This window comes from Xiphophorus couchianus, chromosome 24 (genome assembly GCF_001444195.1).
Source record: "Xiphophorus couchianus chromosome 24, X_couchianus-1.0, whole genome shotgun sequence".
Taxonomy (NCBI): domain Eukaryota; kingdom Metazoa; phylum Chordata; class Actinopteri; order Cyprinodontiformes; family Poeciliidae; genus Xiphophorus; species Xiphophorus couchianus.
The window spans coordinates 6,623,552-6,641,147 of record NC_040251.1 but is presented as its reverse complement, the minus strand read 5'-3'; the positions used below and the strand labels follow the sequence as shown (position 1 = coordinate 6,641,147).

Sequence of the window (17,596 nt, the reverse complement as noted above, 5' to 3'; positions counted from 1 at the left end):
ACAGAATCAGTGGAGCAGCTTTAAGACACATTTAACAGTTTTTACTTTATGAAATAAATAACATTTAGCTGATCTCATAAGTAAACAGAGATACCGTTATAACTTTTATTGGCAAATTGAATATATTATGGTAGATGGATTTGACTTTGGGTTCATCAGAATCATCGTACAGAAAAACAACGAATTTGTTCCAAAGAAAAAGACAAACAACAAAACTCACATAACTCCTGGGTAGACAGGCGCACAACCACATGTAGGGTAAATAAATCTGGATTTCCTTCAAGGAATGACTGGAAACTGATACTTTGGACTTTTAAATGGACATTTTCTACAGTTGAAATTGATCCAGAACTTCAGCCAGAACTTCTCCAGACTGTCCTGCAGATGAGCCTCAGTTTGTTAACATAAAGAAAAATCATCAGAATAAACGGGAGCAGATTAAAAAATGTTTGAGTAGAGCAGCTCGTCGTGGCAGATGTCAGAGTAGAGGACGTCACTGATGCTGCCTCTACCGGCTCTGAGAGCTGAGTCCAAGAGTCTGCTGGAGAAATTCACCTCAGCTTCATCAGCATCATCGTCTTCATCATCTGGAGCCTGAGAGAGGCAGAAACAGCTTCAGTACAAACCAGCAGCTGTTGGGTATTCATCAGCAACTGGCTAACAAACTAAATCACCATGGTAACCAATTTATTAAAACGGTATTTTAAGCCTCAGAACCTCACAGAGTAAATATAATGTTTAGTCGTCGTTTTCAGTCATTAATTGGTGTAAAAACTTTCAGGTTCTGCTGTTTATTATATTTATGATGATGAGAATAAAAAGATGAAAGTTTTTCTGACTTGGCGCCGATCAGCGGCTGCAGCCGCAGAGCTGCTGATGGCGTCGATGTACGCCAGGTAGATTTCCACGTCAGCAGATCTCCACCGCCCGTCTTCCTCTCTGACACCATCATCATCATCATCATCATCATCATCGATTCTGGTCGTCTTCAGGAGAAAAACATGAATTATTGGGAATTATTATTTGCTCCAGAAATATAATAACGTCTAACATTTGCTATATTTTAGGGTTTGTGGAAATGCTGAATGTGAATCACAGACCTGATCCCGTCTGGAAACTTATAACTTAGACTGATTTCATTTATTATTTGAATTTATTAATATTTCTAAATGCCATGTTATGCTGAATAATGTCCTAATATGAAGGTAAAAGCCTGTATTTCTAATTTGATCTCTATATGAACCAGCACTTATATATTTAATATTTTCTCACCTCACAGGCAGCAGGACTTTGATCCGTTTCCACAGGAGAATCTGGAGAACATTTCAGAACAATCCGATGGTGAAACTTTTAAGAACTCAAACTAAAAAAACAGATAAAAATGAATCTAATCCAGAAACATTTCATAGTTTTGTTATCTTAGAGACCAAGGAGGGATGAAAGTCATGCATGGGGAAACACACTGACTCCACTCAGAACAACCACAGGACTGTTTCTGTTCTCTCGCCTGTTTGAGGTTTCTTTGATCTTCTTCTGCAGAAAACCATCATCATCATCGCAGACAGCAGGGCGGCGAAGAAGGCCAGGGCTGGAAGCACAAACAGCCGAACATCTGCAGCGGTTTGGGAAGGAGAACCTGCTGGTTTCACACAACAATCTGAGGTGAGCAACAGAACAACAGCTTCATGATGAGGGACGAACCACTAAAGGAATATTTCAACATTATAAATAAACTTACAGTCAGATGTTGTCGACTGATTGGTGGTTTCAGAGGAAACTGAAGGTGTGAAACTTCCTGTACTGAAGCCGAGACTCCATGAATCTGTTGGTGTCGAGGTTAAAGGAGTTGAAACTGAAACGGAGGATGTTGACATCTTATCTACTGATAGATGGCAGAGACATATGGAAGATTTAGAGGATTTAGATTAGATTAGATTTAGACGCTGATGAGAGCTGAAGGAAATGGAGCTGAATTAATCAGACTTGTTAATCAGAAACTCACCTCCTGAAACAGTGAGAGTGAAATCCTGGTAGGACTCTGAGGATTGGCCCAAACCACATCTGTACCGACCCGAGTCAGACTCAGTCAGGGCTGAGATCTTCACAGAGAAGCTGTAAATGTTTGGCCCGTGAACTTTGACATATTCAATGCTGTATCGTCCGTTTTCAGCTGAGTTCTCTGTGGTTTCTATCAGAACATTTCCGTTCCCACAGTTTTCCCTGCAGAAGATCTTCCTGGTTCCAGAGAAAGAAGAGCCACAATGTCCTGAGAAATCTTCTCCTGCTGATCCAGTGAACTGATTCACTGCAGCAGGAATGCTGGAGATCTGCAGAGCTGCAGAGAAACGAGATCAGTGTCTGCTGAGAGAAACCACAAGATCTGCTCCACATTCATCAACTCTGACCAGCTCAGAGTTTCCATCACTTTTAGAAACAAACTACACATTAAATCTGTAGTTTTCAAGTACAGGGAATCCTACAATTATTCATACTGCAACCATCAGATTTAAACATTTCTTTCATAGTGAGAATATTCTTTCTACATTTTGATAAAGAAACTTGTCAAAAATCAAAAGTAAATATTTGACATTACAGCAAATCAAACCTTTTTTATTACAGCTGTGCAGCTTTTTCATGTTTCCTCTGATGTTTTGATGGTTTATTTTGGTGATGAGATCCAAGATTTTAATCATCTTCACAACACAGAGCCACTAATGTTACCTGACCTTTTGAAAAATGATGTTAGAATTTTTTGATAACTATTTATTGTTAATATATATCTTTTTAGACGTAGCGAAGGCCCAAATGAATAACCTTACTGAATAATAACTTTCAAAACGAGCATTGATACATTTTCTTCTGTTTGTGGAAAAGGATTTAAAATACAAGCTGACAGTTTAAAACTTTTATTTTCATTCAGCTGAAGAATTTCAATGCAATTATTCTTTTTTTTATTTTAGTTAGTTGCTTTGTCTTTAGCTGCGGTTAGAAATGAGACATTGTAGAAAATCCAAAGAGCCACTTGCAGCTCCGGAGCCGCAGGTTGAAGACCCCGGTCCTAATCTCAGATTCTCCACCAGGTTCTGGTACTGAGTCGCTCCAAAACATAAATATCACCTCCAGGCAGAACAAAGATGGCGGTCAAATAAAAAAATTTAAATCTGAATCTGCGGGGGGGTTAAGAGTTTAACTCTAAATGTCTTGATAAAACTTTTGTTCTTTGTCTGCAGAAAACCAGCAACCTGTTGGTGTCAGTGTGAGAAACCAGTGAGACCAGTTTCCTCTTTCCATCACCAGAGCTCAGTCATTAGCTGGAGACATTCTGCAGAGGAACAAAACTTTCCATCCCCAACGGCAACAACATGAGAACAAAAGAAAACATGGCTCAGATTTAGAGTCAATAAAACTTAAAATCACTAAAATTATAACAGTTATATTACAGTTTGCCCTTCTGGTTTTGTCTTTTTATGACAAACTGGGACATTTTATTTGATATAACAATAATTCAACAGATCTAAAATTGAAGGCAGAGTTATTGTACGGGGTGTCGAACCCGGGACCCTCTGAACTGGGTTTGGACCAAAATGCAGTCGGGATCTTCATCAGGTTGTTACATGACTCTTAACAAGAAACTTTACAGTCCAGAGATGACGGCTCGAAGAGAAAGACGAGGAGGAAGAGAAGATGTTCAAATTTTCTTCTACTGGGACAAAAATAAGTGAGAGGGACATCAGAGTCCAGAGGGACATCAGAGTCCAGAGGGACATCAGAAAATTCAGTTTCAGTTGGAGAACTTCAGAGCTCTCCTTCAGAGTAGAGAAATATACAAAGTAAAAAATACTTCTTTTTATTAACATTTTTAAAAAGCATTAAATATGTATAGTTATGCATTAAAGAGACCCTAAAGTTGATGTTTGTTAAAGTGAGATGAAGAAAAGTAAAAAGTACTCACACAGGAAGAAGCAGAGCAAAGTGTCGCTGGTCATACTGAAGCTGCGATGGTTTCCTGCTACCCTCATCAGATAAAGCAGCAGTTCCTCCCCCAGACCGTCTGAGAGCTTCACACTTCCTCTCCTCCATCCCTCCAGTCTGCAGACTCCTTCACCGCTTCAACCTGCAGCCCGTCACAGCTCTGAACCTGCCTCTGCTGCAGCACCGGGGTTTCAGCAGCAGGAACTAAAATAACTGCTGGTTCCTTTCACAGGCGTCATTCTGTAGAAAATACGTCTAAAGAGGCAGGTGTGGCTCAGTGGGTTGAGAGTTAGATTCCCCTCACCACATGTAGAAGTGACCTTGGTCAAAACACTGACCATTTCTCACCTATTAGTGTGTGTGTGTGTGTGTGTTGGCGTGTGTGTGTGTGTGTGCGTGTGTGTGTGTGTGTGTGTGTGACTCAGAATGTAAACATGATTCAAGAGGTCACTTTGACTAGAACAACTGTTATAGTGTATAAGTACAAGGGAAAAAGGAGGAAAAACTCCTATAGTACAACATTGTTTTACTAATAAATGATTTTTTTAATGTATCAATGACATGGAAGCTGCTCTGACATTAGAAGCACTTTAGAAAATGTGTTTCCTGATCAGAGGTTTGAACCTGTTCTGAAGACAGAAGACATTCCAGAGTAACCAGGAAAAAATAATTTAATTTAACCAAAACGTATCGTCCACTGGACGAGCCCCCACTGGGGGATTTTTATTTTCTTTTCTTTTCCCTCTCACCGTTTTCTCAATGCAAACCACTTACAGTATTTGCAAGGAAATACAAAATTAAAAAATGTCCCCCATAACTCCATATGTTACAGCTTTGTAATAAATACACATTGCCATGCATATTTTGTAATTTTAGTTTTTTGTGGAAGCGATAAAATAATGTTATTCTGTTAAAACAATAGATACAGTTAAAAGCCAAAATGCGTAAGTATTAAAATGTGTCAAGAAAATCCGAGCTCATCCCACTTCCCCATGCTGGAGATTTTAGTTTAACAGTAATAATAAATAAAGTTATCTTTAAAATGAATCACTCAAGTGACATCAAGGCCCAACATTAGACTTAAGTGTCAATAAAATAAATCTAGTTGTGTGTGTTGTTTTTGTCTCATGCAAACTTTGCTTTAATTCTACTTTTTTCTATCTAATCATAAGAAATCATAGTCAGTCAGAGAGAGTCATTAAACAGGAAAAGCAGGTTTCCTGGAAAAAGAGGAAGTTTCCAGCCTGCAGATTTATAAAAATAGCTGAGACTATTTTAAAGCATGAAAGTTTTAAAAAATTAAATCTAAACATTTTGAGTAATTTGATAAGATTCAAAGTAAAATACTTATATTAATATTGGTTTAATTGTAATAATACTTACACTTATATTTGTGAGAACACTTACAAGAAAAACAAGTAACTGTAACTTTAGTAGTAAATAATTAGAATCATGTATTATTCTTGGTTTCTTTTCAGAAAAACATCTGTAATAACTCACATTAAGATTATAATAAATATAATTAATAAGTTATAGTTATAAAATTATAAATGAATGCTAAATCAGAGAAGCTAAAGAAAATAAATGTGATATAAATGTGATTTTGACATTGAACTTGAAATGGTGTAAAAGGTTGTAAAACTGCAATTAAACATCACTGATATGTTGGAGGTAGATGGTAGGTGAAAGGTGACAGGAAGGGAAAAAGGGGAACTAACAGGAGAGCAGAGATGATCAGCACCTTATATGGAAACAGGAGGTTGAGCAGCCCTGAGACATTGGCACAGACATCATGACATGATGTCTCTTAAGACAGTGATGGATATGAGATCATCTGTCTAAGCAGACAGATGAACCCTATATAAGGTGGGTGCAAAAGAGGAACCGTTCGTTGGATCCTCCGGGCAGCTTCGAGCCAAGATCGAGATGGACAAAGAACTCTGCAGCTGAAGAAGAGCCGGGGCCACGGAGCCGGAGACTGTCCTGCACATGGAGACCAACCCGTCTGGCCCACAATCTGTGGCTTCGAATCGCACTTCTCTCATCGGCTGGGTTCTGACCCCAAAGACAAAGATGAAGGCAAAGACAAGGAAGAAGAACTGGTGCCTTTTTTCCTGCCAGCACCAAGTCCTGTGTGACCTCAGCATCCATGCGGAGAGGAGGCTCATCAGACCTGCGGAGATCCTGGCCTTCATCGATCAACATCTTCCTCCTGCTGCCACACCTTCTTCATCATCAAGCCAGGTCTGGGGTTCGAGGCGCCAAACTCCGTCCGTCTCTCTCAAAGGTTCCCTTTTTTAGTTCTCAGTATCAGCAGTAGGGAAAGATAGACTAGATGATTGATTTTACTTATTTGATTATTTCTGCTACTGAATTAAGCTGTACTGACCCTTGCAAAAATGCCTTACTAATAAAATATTTAGCATAAAGAAAATCTAAAGATGTTGTGGACATTCAGTTAATGAGTCACCTTAAAGTTCTTTGATGGTTGTAAAATAGCTGTGATGTTTGATTCTGGAGAGGAAGAAGTGGAAAATGTTTTTAGGTTGCTGGTAGCCCATATTTAAAACCTCATCCTTGGGACTCGACCGAGTCACTAAAACCTACCTGGTTCAATAACAAATGCAAGTTGTAAAATAGAGAACGAGCGACCGTTAACAGGTGTGCTCTGTGAAACTAGTTGGCTGTAGGCTGCTCAGTCTGGCTAATTCACAGGGGGAAGAAGGGTGGGACACCTGGATGTAGGCCGTCAGATAACCAGGCGAATCGTTTCTCGAAACCAGCTTAAACAGAGTTTACTTCAGTTCTGGACAGGGTAAATCCCAGCAGATTTAGGAAACTCAACGGACCCGTTAGACGGAGAGCTGGTAGCACATCTCCCCTCTCAGAAGAGGAAGTACGAGAGTGAGAGAGTAGAGACAGAAAGGAGGGGGGGGGTGTTGCGCAACAACAAGTGGCGCCCAACGTGGGGCCCAGTCCAACGGAGTAGGAGGGCCCTATGTGCCAAGTCAGTGAAAACAGATGTGAGGATCTGAATAGCTCACTTGGTTTGTTAACTCTTAGGGAATAGAGTTAATGGTGACTGATAAGGCCGTCAGTCACAACCCTTGCAGTAACTGTATGGCATACAGGTGAGGGAAAGCTTCTACTGAGGATAAATGACCGGATCCAGACAGTGAAGCTAGTAGCCAACATAGTCTAGACCCATCCCTGCTCGAAGGCTAAAGAGAGGCTTTGGGGGATAGACAACTCGAACCGACAGAGAGACGGAGTGATGGATGATCACTTCGAGGAGGAAAATCTGGGGAAGAAACCGGAGGAAGCCGGCCGTCCAGATCGTTTGGAAAATGAGGAGACCTCAACAGAACTGCATCAGCTTTCTGCACAGCTACCCAGGGCACCCAGGGCAGCGGATGGAAGGTTTGTTCATCAAGAGCACAGTCCCATGGGGTTCAGTCTGCATGGATGTAGCAGAACCAATGGGATAACAGGAAAGAGAGGTGAGACGTACCTCTTGGTGCTGATGGACACAGTGACAACTGCTAGAAGAGCAGGTCTTCCCCTGCAGAGGAACTCCGTTCACGTCACAGAAAGCAGGGAGGCGAAGACACTTCTCCTTTTTGCTTAGAGAAGGAAAAGGGAAGTTGCAGCTTGAAGTGTCACTGAAAACAGGGCAGAGAGTTTGGATTAAAGCTCAAGATCGGCCTGCAACTACGGGGATCAAGCTGAGATTCAACGCCCAAGATTTTGTAAAGTAAGTACTGAACTTCAACACAGTACTACTGATGAAGAAAGGGGTCCATGAGGAAGCAGTGCTCAAGCCAGTTCTTAGCTACAGCGAACCAGAACATTACAAGAAGATGGCCAGAGAATCAAGCACCATGCCATCCTATATTAGACTGGCCACTATTACAGGAAGGTTGCCGTTCAAAGAAAAACTTCAAGGCTTTGGACTGGGAGGGCCGTGAAGAAATTGGATTATGCTAAAGAAGAACTCCTGTCACAACCTGATGGATTAAAATGGAAAAGGATCATGATTACGGATAAAGCGTCATGATGCTTATGCTTTTTGCTTTGCTCTGCTGAACAGCCAGAATTTGATTTTTTTTTTTGAGGCCTTCTGTCTCAGCCCATCTTCCCTAAAGAACCATTCCACATCCTGAAGAACCGACAGTTCATCCAGCGAAGGTTCCTGTAGAAGAATCAGAGCGATCCAAGTTTTCTTCGACATTCATCACCTCATGGGGGAAATCAAAACTCCAAAGAGGAGGTGTCAAGAGAAGTGGAGTTTTGATGACTACACTGAGCCCTCTGTGAAAACTGAGGATGAAGAATCTGCATCTTCACATCCCAGACGAACCTCTTCTCTTTCTAGTGGATGAGGACGGCGAACTGCAGGAGGGTGATGGACTCCCAGCATGTGAAAGGTCTGACCTCGTGGAGGGGGTGTCAAGAAAATCCGAGCTCATCCCACTTCCCCATGCTGGAGATTTTAGTTTAACAGTAATAATAAAGTTATCTTTAAAATGAATCACTCAAGTGACATCAAGGCCCAACATTAGACTTAAGTGTCAATAAAATAAATCTAGTTGTGTGTGTTGTTTTTGTCTCATGCAAACTTTGCTTTAATTCTACTTTTTTCTATCTAATCATAAGAAATCATAGTCAGTCAGAGAGATTCATGAAACAGGAAAAGCAGGTTTCCTGGAAAAAGAGGAAGTTTCCAGCCTGCAGATTTATAAAAATAGTTGAGACTATTTTAAAGCATGAAAGTTTTAAAGAATGAAATCTAAACATTATTAGTAATTGGATAAGATTCAAAGTAAAATACTTATATTAATATTGGTTTAATTGTAATAATACTTACACTTACATTTGTGAGAACACTTACAAGAAAAACAAGTAACTGTAACTTTAGTAGTAAATAATTAGAATCATGTATTATTCTTGGTTTCTTTTCAGAAAAACATCTGTAATAACTCACATTAAGATTATAATAAATATAATTAATAAGTTATAGTTATAAAATTATAAATGAATGCTAAATCAGAGAAGCTAAAGAAAATAAATGTGATATAAATGTGATTTTGACATTGAACTTGAAATGGTGTAAAAGGTTGTAAAACTGCAATTAAACATCACTGATATGTTGGAGGTAGATGGTAGGTGAAAGGTGACAGGAAGGGAAACAGGGGAACTAACAGGAGAGCAGAGATGATCAGCACCTTATATGGAAACAGGAGGTTGAGCAGCCCTGAGACACTGGCACAGACATCATGACATGATGTCTCTTAAGACAGTGACGGATATGAGATCATCTGTCTAAGCAGACAGATAAACCCTATATAAGGTGGGTGCAAAAGAGGAACCGTTCGTTGGATCCTCCGGGCAGCTTCGAGCCAAGATCGAGATGGACAAAGAACTCTGCAGCTGAAGAAGAGCCGGGGCCACGGAGCCGGAGACTGTCCTGCACATGGAGACCAACCCGTCTGGCCCACAATCTGTGGCTTCGAATCGCACTTCTCTCATCGGCTGGGTTCTGACCCCAAAGACAAAGATGAAGACAAAGACAAGGAAGAAGAACTGGTGCCTTTTTTCCTGCCAGCACCAAGTCCTGTGTGACCTCAGCATCCATGCGGAGAGGAGGCTCATCAGACCTGCGGAGATCCTGGCCTTCATCGATCAACATCTTCCTCCTGTTGCAACACCTTCTTCATCATCAAGCCAGGTCTGGGGTTCGAGGCGCCAAACTCCGTCCGTCTCTCTCTAAGGTTCCTTTTTTAGTTCTCAGTGTCAGCAGTAGGGAAAGATAGACTAGATGACTGATTTTACTTATTTGATTATTTCTGCTACTGAATTAAGCTGTACTGACCCTTGCAAAAATGCCTTACTAATAAAATATTTAGCATAAAGAAAATCTAAAAGATGTTGTGGACATTCAGTTAATGAGTCACCTTAAAGTTCTTTGATGGTTGTAAAATAGCTGTGATGTTTGATTCTGGAGAGGAAGAAGTGGAAAATGTTTTTAGGTTGCTGGTAGCCCATATTTAAAACCTCATCCTTGGGACTCGCCCGAGTCACTAAAACCTACCTGGTTCAATAACAAATGCACGTTGTAAAATAGAGAACGAGCGACCGTTAACAGGTGTGCTCTGTGAAACTAGTTGGCTGTAGGCTGCTCAGTCTGGCTAATTCACAGGGGGAAGAAGGGTGGGACACCTGGATGTAGGCCGTCAGATAACCAGGCGAATCGTTTCTCGAAACCAGCTTAAACAGAGTTTACTTCAGTTCTGGACAGGGTAAATCCCAGCAGATTTAGGAAACTCAACGGACCCGTTAGACGGAGAGCTGGTAGCACATCTCCCCTCTCAGAAGAGGAAGTACGAGAGTGAGAGAGTAGAGACAGAAAGGAGGGGGGGGGTGTTGCGCAACAACAAATGTTATTTGTAAAAATAGCTAAAACTAAATTTATATAAGTTTATTTTGAAATCCTAGCTTTTAGCTAGCCTTTATTTAGTCCTTAGCTAGCTAAAAGCCGTTTTAGCTAGCTAAAATGGCTCATTGTTGAAACGCACATCCTGTGTTTCTGTCGTAATTTCTGCCAGGAACTTGTACTTTGCACATAATGAAAGAAATAAAACATTACTGTGTCAGTGATGTTTTAAACATCTCTGTTAGAAGCCATGCAGGAGTTTTTTAATCATTGTTCTAGCTAAAATCCAACTTTTAGCGAGCCTTTATTGAGCCCTTAGCTAGCTAAAAGCCTTTTTAGCTAAGTAACACGTAGCTACTTATTACATATGAAATACTGCATATGGTGTTTGTTCATTACACAGAAGAAGAAGAAACCTTCCTGTTGGATGCTAATGGAAGCTCAACGTGTCTCGTCTTCTTCACAGCGTCACATTGAGAAAACTAAACTACCACATCACCCTCCGCCCATCGGTTGCCAGGTAACGCATCTCTACCAGTTTCTTTGACATAGTAGTAATAAAAGGTTTTTTTAACACAGATACTCCAATTCTTGTTTTTTCTGTGCTTTATTGTTTAAACAATAAACATGTGTCCTCTGATATGTTGTGTATCTTCACATAATCTATAAATAATCATGGTGGCCCACCAGGGCCATTTTCTGTGAGAAAAAGGAAAAACAAGGAAAAGAAGGAACAAAAAGGAAAAATATTAAACAGAAAATAATGAAAAAGAAGATAAAGGGAAAAATAAGAAATCACAAACAGAAAGTCGGCCATCTTAAATGTTAATATGTCTTTTATGATGATCATGTAATCTGCCACTGCGTGACGTCACCACATGTTCCTATGACCTCTTGAAGCTGTTCTGCCGTGTCGGTCAGGACTCGTCAGTAGCTGCTCAGGAGCAAAAACCGCAAGACGACTGACAGAAAACAAGACGTTCAACAAACAGCAAATAGAAATAGTCCCAATGAAGCAGCAGCAACAGTGATGGAAGCAATTCCCCCAAATCCTTCCAGAGCCAAATCCTCCCTCTCACTGACTCTCTGTGTTCGTTCCTTCATTTTCCTCTGCCGGTAGTTTGACACATTTCCAGGTTTTATTGGGTTGCAGCTTCAAAGCGTGAAGCAGAATCTGGGTTTAAATCCGGGTCTCATCTCATCTCCTCAGTCTCACATCTACTTCTTGTTCCTGCAGACAGGTTTTGCATTCATGTAAATCAAATCCCCAGATGAAGAATTTCCACAATCATCGTCCTAAATGGGGGAAAAAAGCAAAATAATCCAACTTTCATTCTTAGCCAGAGATTTGTTCTGTACACACAGTGATTGAGAGAACAAGTAACATTTTACTAAATCTTTTGTTTTCCAGAAGAGAAAACGTCTGTAGACTGGATCATTTACCTTCTGGTCTCTTCTGTTTGAGCCTCTGGTGGTTTTCACACCTGGACAAATTAAAATCACAGAAAAAGGTTAGACATCAAAGTTTACTGAAATAATGGATAAAAACTTGATTACGTTCATTCCAGCCATTAAGACACAAATCACCTGATCAGTAAACGGATTCAACCCAGAGTGATAGAGGCTCTTATTTTGAAAAGCCCATTAAAATTAAGGAAACAAAAAAACACCTCTGTCAGGAGACTCTTCACTGATTACTCCATACTTCCCATTTAGGTTGACCCCGTTGCTAGGTGTGATTGACCCCGTTGCCAGGTGTGGTCGAACCCGTTGCTAGGTGTGGTTGACCCTGTTGCTAGGTGTGGTCGAACCCGTTGCTAGGTATGGGCAACCCCGTTGCTAGGTGTGAATGACCCCGTTGCTAGGTGTGACGCTGTCTTCTATGGACTGTGATTGTTTTTCTTCTTCTTGTTGTTTAATGGCGATTGGCAAATAGCTTAATGCCTCATTACTGCCACCTGCTGGTGAGGATTGTGGAAAAATGTGGCCTAAAAAGTAAAATTCATATCTTATCACACCAATTACTTGCAGTATGTATTTAATACTCTGCATTAAAAATGGAACATGGGCTGGTAGCTTTTACCACTTGAGTCTTTATACATCAATAAAGTTTAGATCAAGTTTATAAACAAACAAATTTTTTTAATATGCAGCAGTAATCAGTTGGCAAAAATTTACCAGACTGGATTTAGAAACAGGTGAGATGATGAATCTACATAAAACTGCATTAATTACCAAACGGCATCAACATGTAGCGCCTCCTGCTGGCAGAGCGCTGTCCGTTTTACAGAGAATAACTCTTCAATCTGTAAAATGGGTTTGTTTCATATAAATCCTCTTTTCTTCTTTTGTTTCTTTATTAAAACTGATGTGTCTTCACAGAGTTCCTGCTGAGATCTTACTCTGTGTGAATGTTTCCTCTGTGGTTGTTTTAAGCACCAAGCAGTGAAACCAGGAAGCAAATGCTAACAAAACTGATGCATACTGAAACCGTACTGTTTCCATGGCAACCAGCTACTTGTTTAGACTGCTGGTCTCTGCGGTTTTAAACGGCCTTCATGAAACCTGACTGCAGAGTGATGATTGGCTGATGCAGAGCTCAGGTTCTTTTCCATCAGTTATAAAATTAAAACATTATTTTTCACTTTAAGCTGTAAGTGACAAACAGGTGGAGGATGGTGAGACTTTGGTCTTTATTCTGCAAGAACTTAATGTTGATGTTATGATAAGTTTGATTTTTTTTAACCCCATAAACTTGATCATATTAGCAGTTATAAGATAAATATTAAAATGTATTCATATAAAATTCCTCAGTGAAGGAACCTCATCCTGATGGTGAAGCACGGTGGTGGCAGCATCATGCTGTCTGGGTGAACAGTGAAGCAGGTCAGAGTTGATAAAGATGGATTTTATCTGAACACAAATTAGATTTTGTGTTATTTTTAATTTCCCACGAAGACGGCGGGCGGCGGCGACCTTTGACTTCTTTCACACAGGAAGTGATGAACCCAGAACAACGTTCACACACCCACCCTCATGTCTGCGCCTCATGGTGGCAGCGCGGGCCTGACCCCTGCACCAGGCGGTCCCGCTCATCCAGACTCCCCTGAAGGCAGCGCTGGGAGGCGATCGACATCACTTCCTGTCCAGGAATCAGCTGACCTCCATGTTTCACAGCCTGGCTGCAGATGGCAGCTCTGGTTCCCACGAGCCTTGAGTGCAGCATGGTTCCCCCTGCTGATCTCTCACCCTGTTCTTCTGGGTTTGTAGGCCCTGAACCACAGAATGTGTTTCCTGTTGTTTACCTGTCAGAAGTCTGTGACACCTCCGTCTGCAGAGAACCAGCAGAGCCGCAGATAACAGGATGCCAGCCCCGGTCAGAGCCACCGCCAGCAGGAACCAGGCAGACGTTTCTACACAACGTTTCACACAGAGCATCAGTCTCATCGCTCAGGCAAACATTTCTTCAGATACAAACAGAGACAGCAGTCAGGAGGCCCTGAAGAGTTTTTACATTTCAAAATAAGAGACACAGCTAGGAGAATAAAACCAAAATATAAATGTTTAGCTGCTTTTCTGTTGGACTCCCTCTGCAGAACATGTTGGGAACAAACAGAGTCCAGATCAGAGTAAACGTGAGTGTTTGGATTTACCGTCAGACGTTTCCTCCTCTTCGTGGCTCACAGTCGACTGATTGGTGGTTTCAGAGGAAACTGAAGGTGTGAAACTTCCTGAACTGAAGCTGAGACTCCATGAATCTGTTGGTGTCGAGGTTAAAGGAGTTGAAACTGAAACGGAGGATGTTGACATCTTATCTACTGATAGATGGCAGAGACATATGGAAGATTTAGAGGATTTAGATTTTTTAAATAGCATTTTCATTTTAATTGATCAACACATCCCTTCAGTTTTGACTCCCTACATTTTATTTTGCTTTTTAAAATGTTAAGTTTTTGTTAATGTCAGCCTTGTGGCGCCTGCTGAATAAAATCCGTTATTATGTTTATAAACTGTAAAGTTTATGGTGAAACTTTTACATGTGATTTTATAAACCTGAATGTTTTTGTGCGCCGCAAGTTTCAGAGTTTCTGCCGACCGCAAAGTTTCAGTGTGGAAGCTGTGAGCTGTTTCATGCAGGAGGAACCTGGTGTTCACTGAGGTTCTGTTCACAGGAGAACAGCTTCATGTGTGGCAGAACACCGACACCCTGAGGACAACACGCCCACACTGAAGCACGGCGGCGGCAGAATCATGCTGCGGGGAGGATTTTCTATAGCAGGAGCAAGACGCTGATGAGAGCTGAAGGAAATGGAGCTGAATTAATCAGACTTGTTAATCAGAAACTCACCTCCTGAAACAGTGAGAGTGAAATCCTGGTAGGACTCTGAGGATTGGCCCAAACCACATCTGTACCGACCCGAGTCAGACTCAGTCAGGGCTGAGATCTTCACAGAGAAGCTGTAAATGTTTGGCCCGTGAACTTTGACATATTCAATGCTGTATCGTCCGTTTTCAGCTGAGTTCTCTGTGGTTTCTATCAGAACATTTCCGTTCCCACAGTTTTCCCTGCAGAAGATCTTCCTGGTTCCAGAGAAAGAAGAGCCACAATGTCCTGAGAAATCTTCTCCTGCTGATCCAGTGAACTGATTCACTGCAGCAGGAATGCTGGAGATCTGCAGAGCTGCAGAGAAACGAGATCAGTGTCTGCTGAGAGAAACCACAAGATCTGCTCCAGATTTACCCACATGAACTCTCTCCGACCTGCAGCAAAGTTTCCTTTAAGAAGTGAAACCTGAACCACACAGAGCAAGAAGGACCCAGAATGATGCTCAGTTCTTCACGATCAGAAATGGAAGCGACTAAAACTCACATCTGTCATGTTTTTTTATGGCGAAGACAAGAACAGCTTCACCTCAAAGCCTTGCAGCTCATCGTCAGAGGAAAAGAGCAGAAAGCTGCTGCGATGAAAAGATTTTAAAGGGAATACTGAAGATCGTTTCCAACAAATTTAATACATTTCAAATAAAAAACACGACACTAATGATTATTTTTCTAGATGTGGAGAGATGCTTCTCCTTTCACAACAGAAACAAACTTCTGAGTTGGACTAAAATCTGCCTGAGTATGAATAACTCTGAGCTTTACTGTTCAACATATTAACATATTAACTGCATCACATGAAACATGACAAACATAAAACATGTTTATGGTGCGGAGCGGCAGGACGTTGTCTCCATTCATCTGTTTTCTCAACGTTTTGGACCAAATCAAAACGATCGTCGCCATAAAACCTTATTACTAATAACCGGCAGTTATGACGGGTAGCAGCAGAACCTTCAGATCCAATAAGTCCAGCGATAATCAGGCAAACTGATCAGTTCTGGAGATCCAGACCTGCATGTAAAGGTGGAGTTATGCAGTGAGTGTCGGAGACGTTCAGGTTGTAAAAACGTTAATTTCTCTGCAGCATTTTTTATTTCTGATCAGTTTCAGAGTTAGAGTCAGAAATAAAAAACGTTTGTTTCTGTTGGGGGTTTCATACGACGGAAGACAGAAATAATATTTAATGTATTTTTACATCAAAGAAGCCATAAAGTCTGTAGCAAATAATATTTAATGAAATGATGTATAAATGAACTGTTACACTTAATAATAGAAATTAAGTTTAAAAAATGTGTGAAGACGCATTTATCTATTATTCCCTTCTTTTAATTTATGAAGAAATAAATCATTTTATTTTGTACATTTTGTCAGGATGACCTGTTACAGGCTGAGCAGCTTTTCTTTGGTGATTTTGAACCAACTGTTCCACTTTGTTCATTATAGAGGAACTTTTAGTGTTGAGTGTCTCATTTCTCTTAAAAATATGAATTTTTAATAAACAACGTAATTTTAAAATAATACAGAAAACTGGTTTTAAAATGGTAAATATTTTAATGGTTAAACTGGAGCTGGAGCCGTGAAGTCGAAGTGAACATGAAGGTTAATTATTGATTATAGAAACGCGGTCGGATGGAATAGATATTTCTGTCTGGAACGATTCACTGATTAAAAACGTTTTTTATCTGACGATTGAAAAACTTCCAGACTTATTTTCTGTTTGGCTTTAAATCCTGGAGGATTTTCTGTTCTGCTTCAGCGGCTTTTTAAATATTTTAAAATCTGTTTCAACTTTGATTTTGATCTAATTTTGGTCTTTTTGCATTTAATGATAAATGTTTCTGCTTTGCCTTCCAGCATTTTGACTTAATTTACATATTTTTGTTGTGGATGAAATTTAAAATTTAGGCCAAATCTTTCCGACTAAAATCCTCCCATGTTGTTTTAAGACCATCAGAACATTGAAAACATTTTTTCAGACGATGAATTTCATTTAATCTTTTTGGGAAACGATTCAAGTAACATTTATTTGAAATTTGTGCTTTCATAAAGGAGAAGTTATGACTTCTTATTAAAGAACAAAAACTAACATTATTCTGAGTTCAGCTGCAGATTAATTTCGTTCATCGCTGGTTCAGTTCCAGCTCAAATTAAAATCTTCAGATTGATAAACTGATAAAAGCGCTCTGTGCTCCTCCTTCTCTCTGCAGAGCAGAAAGAAACGAGGATCTGCTCGAACACGGATCACTGAAAGTGGTTTAGTTGAAGCTCCTGTGATCTTTATCTGATTCTGTCAGAAAGGAAAAGAAAACGTACTCACAGAGGAAAAAGAAGCAGATCAGAGCAACAGTCATGATGAATGGGTTTCCTGCTGCTTCTTTTCTCATGTGTTGCTTTTTAAATCAAAGGTTAAACATGACGTAAACTTCCCTCCTCCCCTTTTCTTCTGTCTGTATTAATCCTGGCATCTGTTAACCCCTCGCTGCCTGGATTCACACACAGCTGCTTTAAGAAGAAAATAAAATCATTTTCTCTGTTGATTTGATTGAAAGTTGAGCAGAACTGGTTTGAACAAACAGAGCAGATCTTTGTGACATGAGAAGTGGGTAGTTGGTGGTGGCAGCATGGTCCTGTGTTGCTTCAGTTCATTTGTTGATTAAATCTTTGGTTCCCTCTGGTTCTGGATGCTGGGCAGCTGGAAGGATTCTTACTTTTATTTTACTCCCACATAGTTATGATGTGTAACCATGGTAACAAGGTATTGTTTTTACAACTATGAGAAGCTGGTTAGCATCTCTAAAGCTCAAATTA

At 40.4% G+C, this 17,596-nt stretch overlaps 3 protein-coding genes across 13 annotated transcripts in view; 1 reads left to right on the top strand and 2 right to left on the bottom strand.

Moving 5' to 3' along the window:
• The window catches only part of LOC114140983 (polymeric immunoglobulin receptor-like), a 64,851-nt gene that overhangs the window by 13,065 nt on the left and 34,190 nt on the right, over nt 1-17,596 (top strand). The window lies entirely within an intron of this gene.
• LOC114140986 (uncharacterized) lies at nt 27-4,147 on the bottom strand. 4 transcript variants are annotated; one of them, XM_028011369.1, is made up of 7 exons: nt 3,953-4,147; nt 2,003-2,335; nt 1,739-1,879; nt 1,508-1,639; nt 1,273-1,313; nt 840-986; nt 27-594 (listed from the first exon to the last, which is right to left on the bottom strand). In XM_028011369.1, exons 1-7 carry the CDS (start codon nt 4,017-4,019, stop codon nt 439-441), a joined length of 1,017 nt encoding a protein of 338 aa, XP_027867170.1. In that variant the 5' UTR covers nt 4,020-4,147; the 3' UTR covers nt 27-438. The 4 variants fall into 4 exon arrangements, with proteins under 4 accessions (XP_027867170.1, XP_027867169.1, XP_027867171.1 ...); XM_028011368.1 differs by having other exon boundaries at nt 1,508-1,636; nt 1,739-1,882; nt 3,953-4,146; XM_028011370.1 differs by having other exon boundaries at nt 1,739-1,852; nt 3,953-4,146.
• On the bottom strand, nt 10,997-17,161 carry LOC114140987 (uncharacterized). 6 transcript variants are annotated; one of them, XR_003594735.1, is made up of 6 exons: nt 17,106-17,161; nt 14,754-15,086; nt 14,059-14,223; nt 13,438-13,818; nt 11,849-11,889; nt 10,997-11,701 (listed from the first exon to the last, which is right to left on the bottom strand). XR_003594735.1 is itself a non-coding variant. In XM_028011372.1 (6 exons), the coding sequence occupies exons 1-6, from the start codon at nt 17,137-17,139 to the stop codon at nt 11,624-11,626; spliced, it is 759 nt and encodes a 252-aa protein (XP_027867173.1). In that variant the 5' UTR covers nt 17,140-17,161; the 3' UTR covers nt 10,997-11,623. The 6 variants fall into 6 exon arrangements, 2 of the variants coding, with proteins under 2 accessions (XP_027867173.1, XP_027867174.1); XR_003594734.1 differs by having other exon boundaries at nt 10,997-11,636; XR_003594736.1 differs by having other exon boundaries at nt 10,997-11,636; nt 14,059-14,220.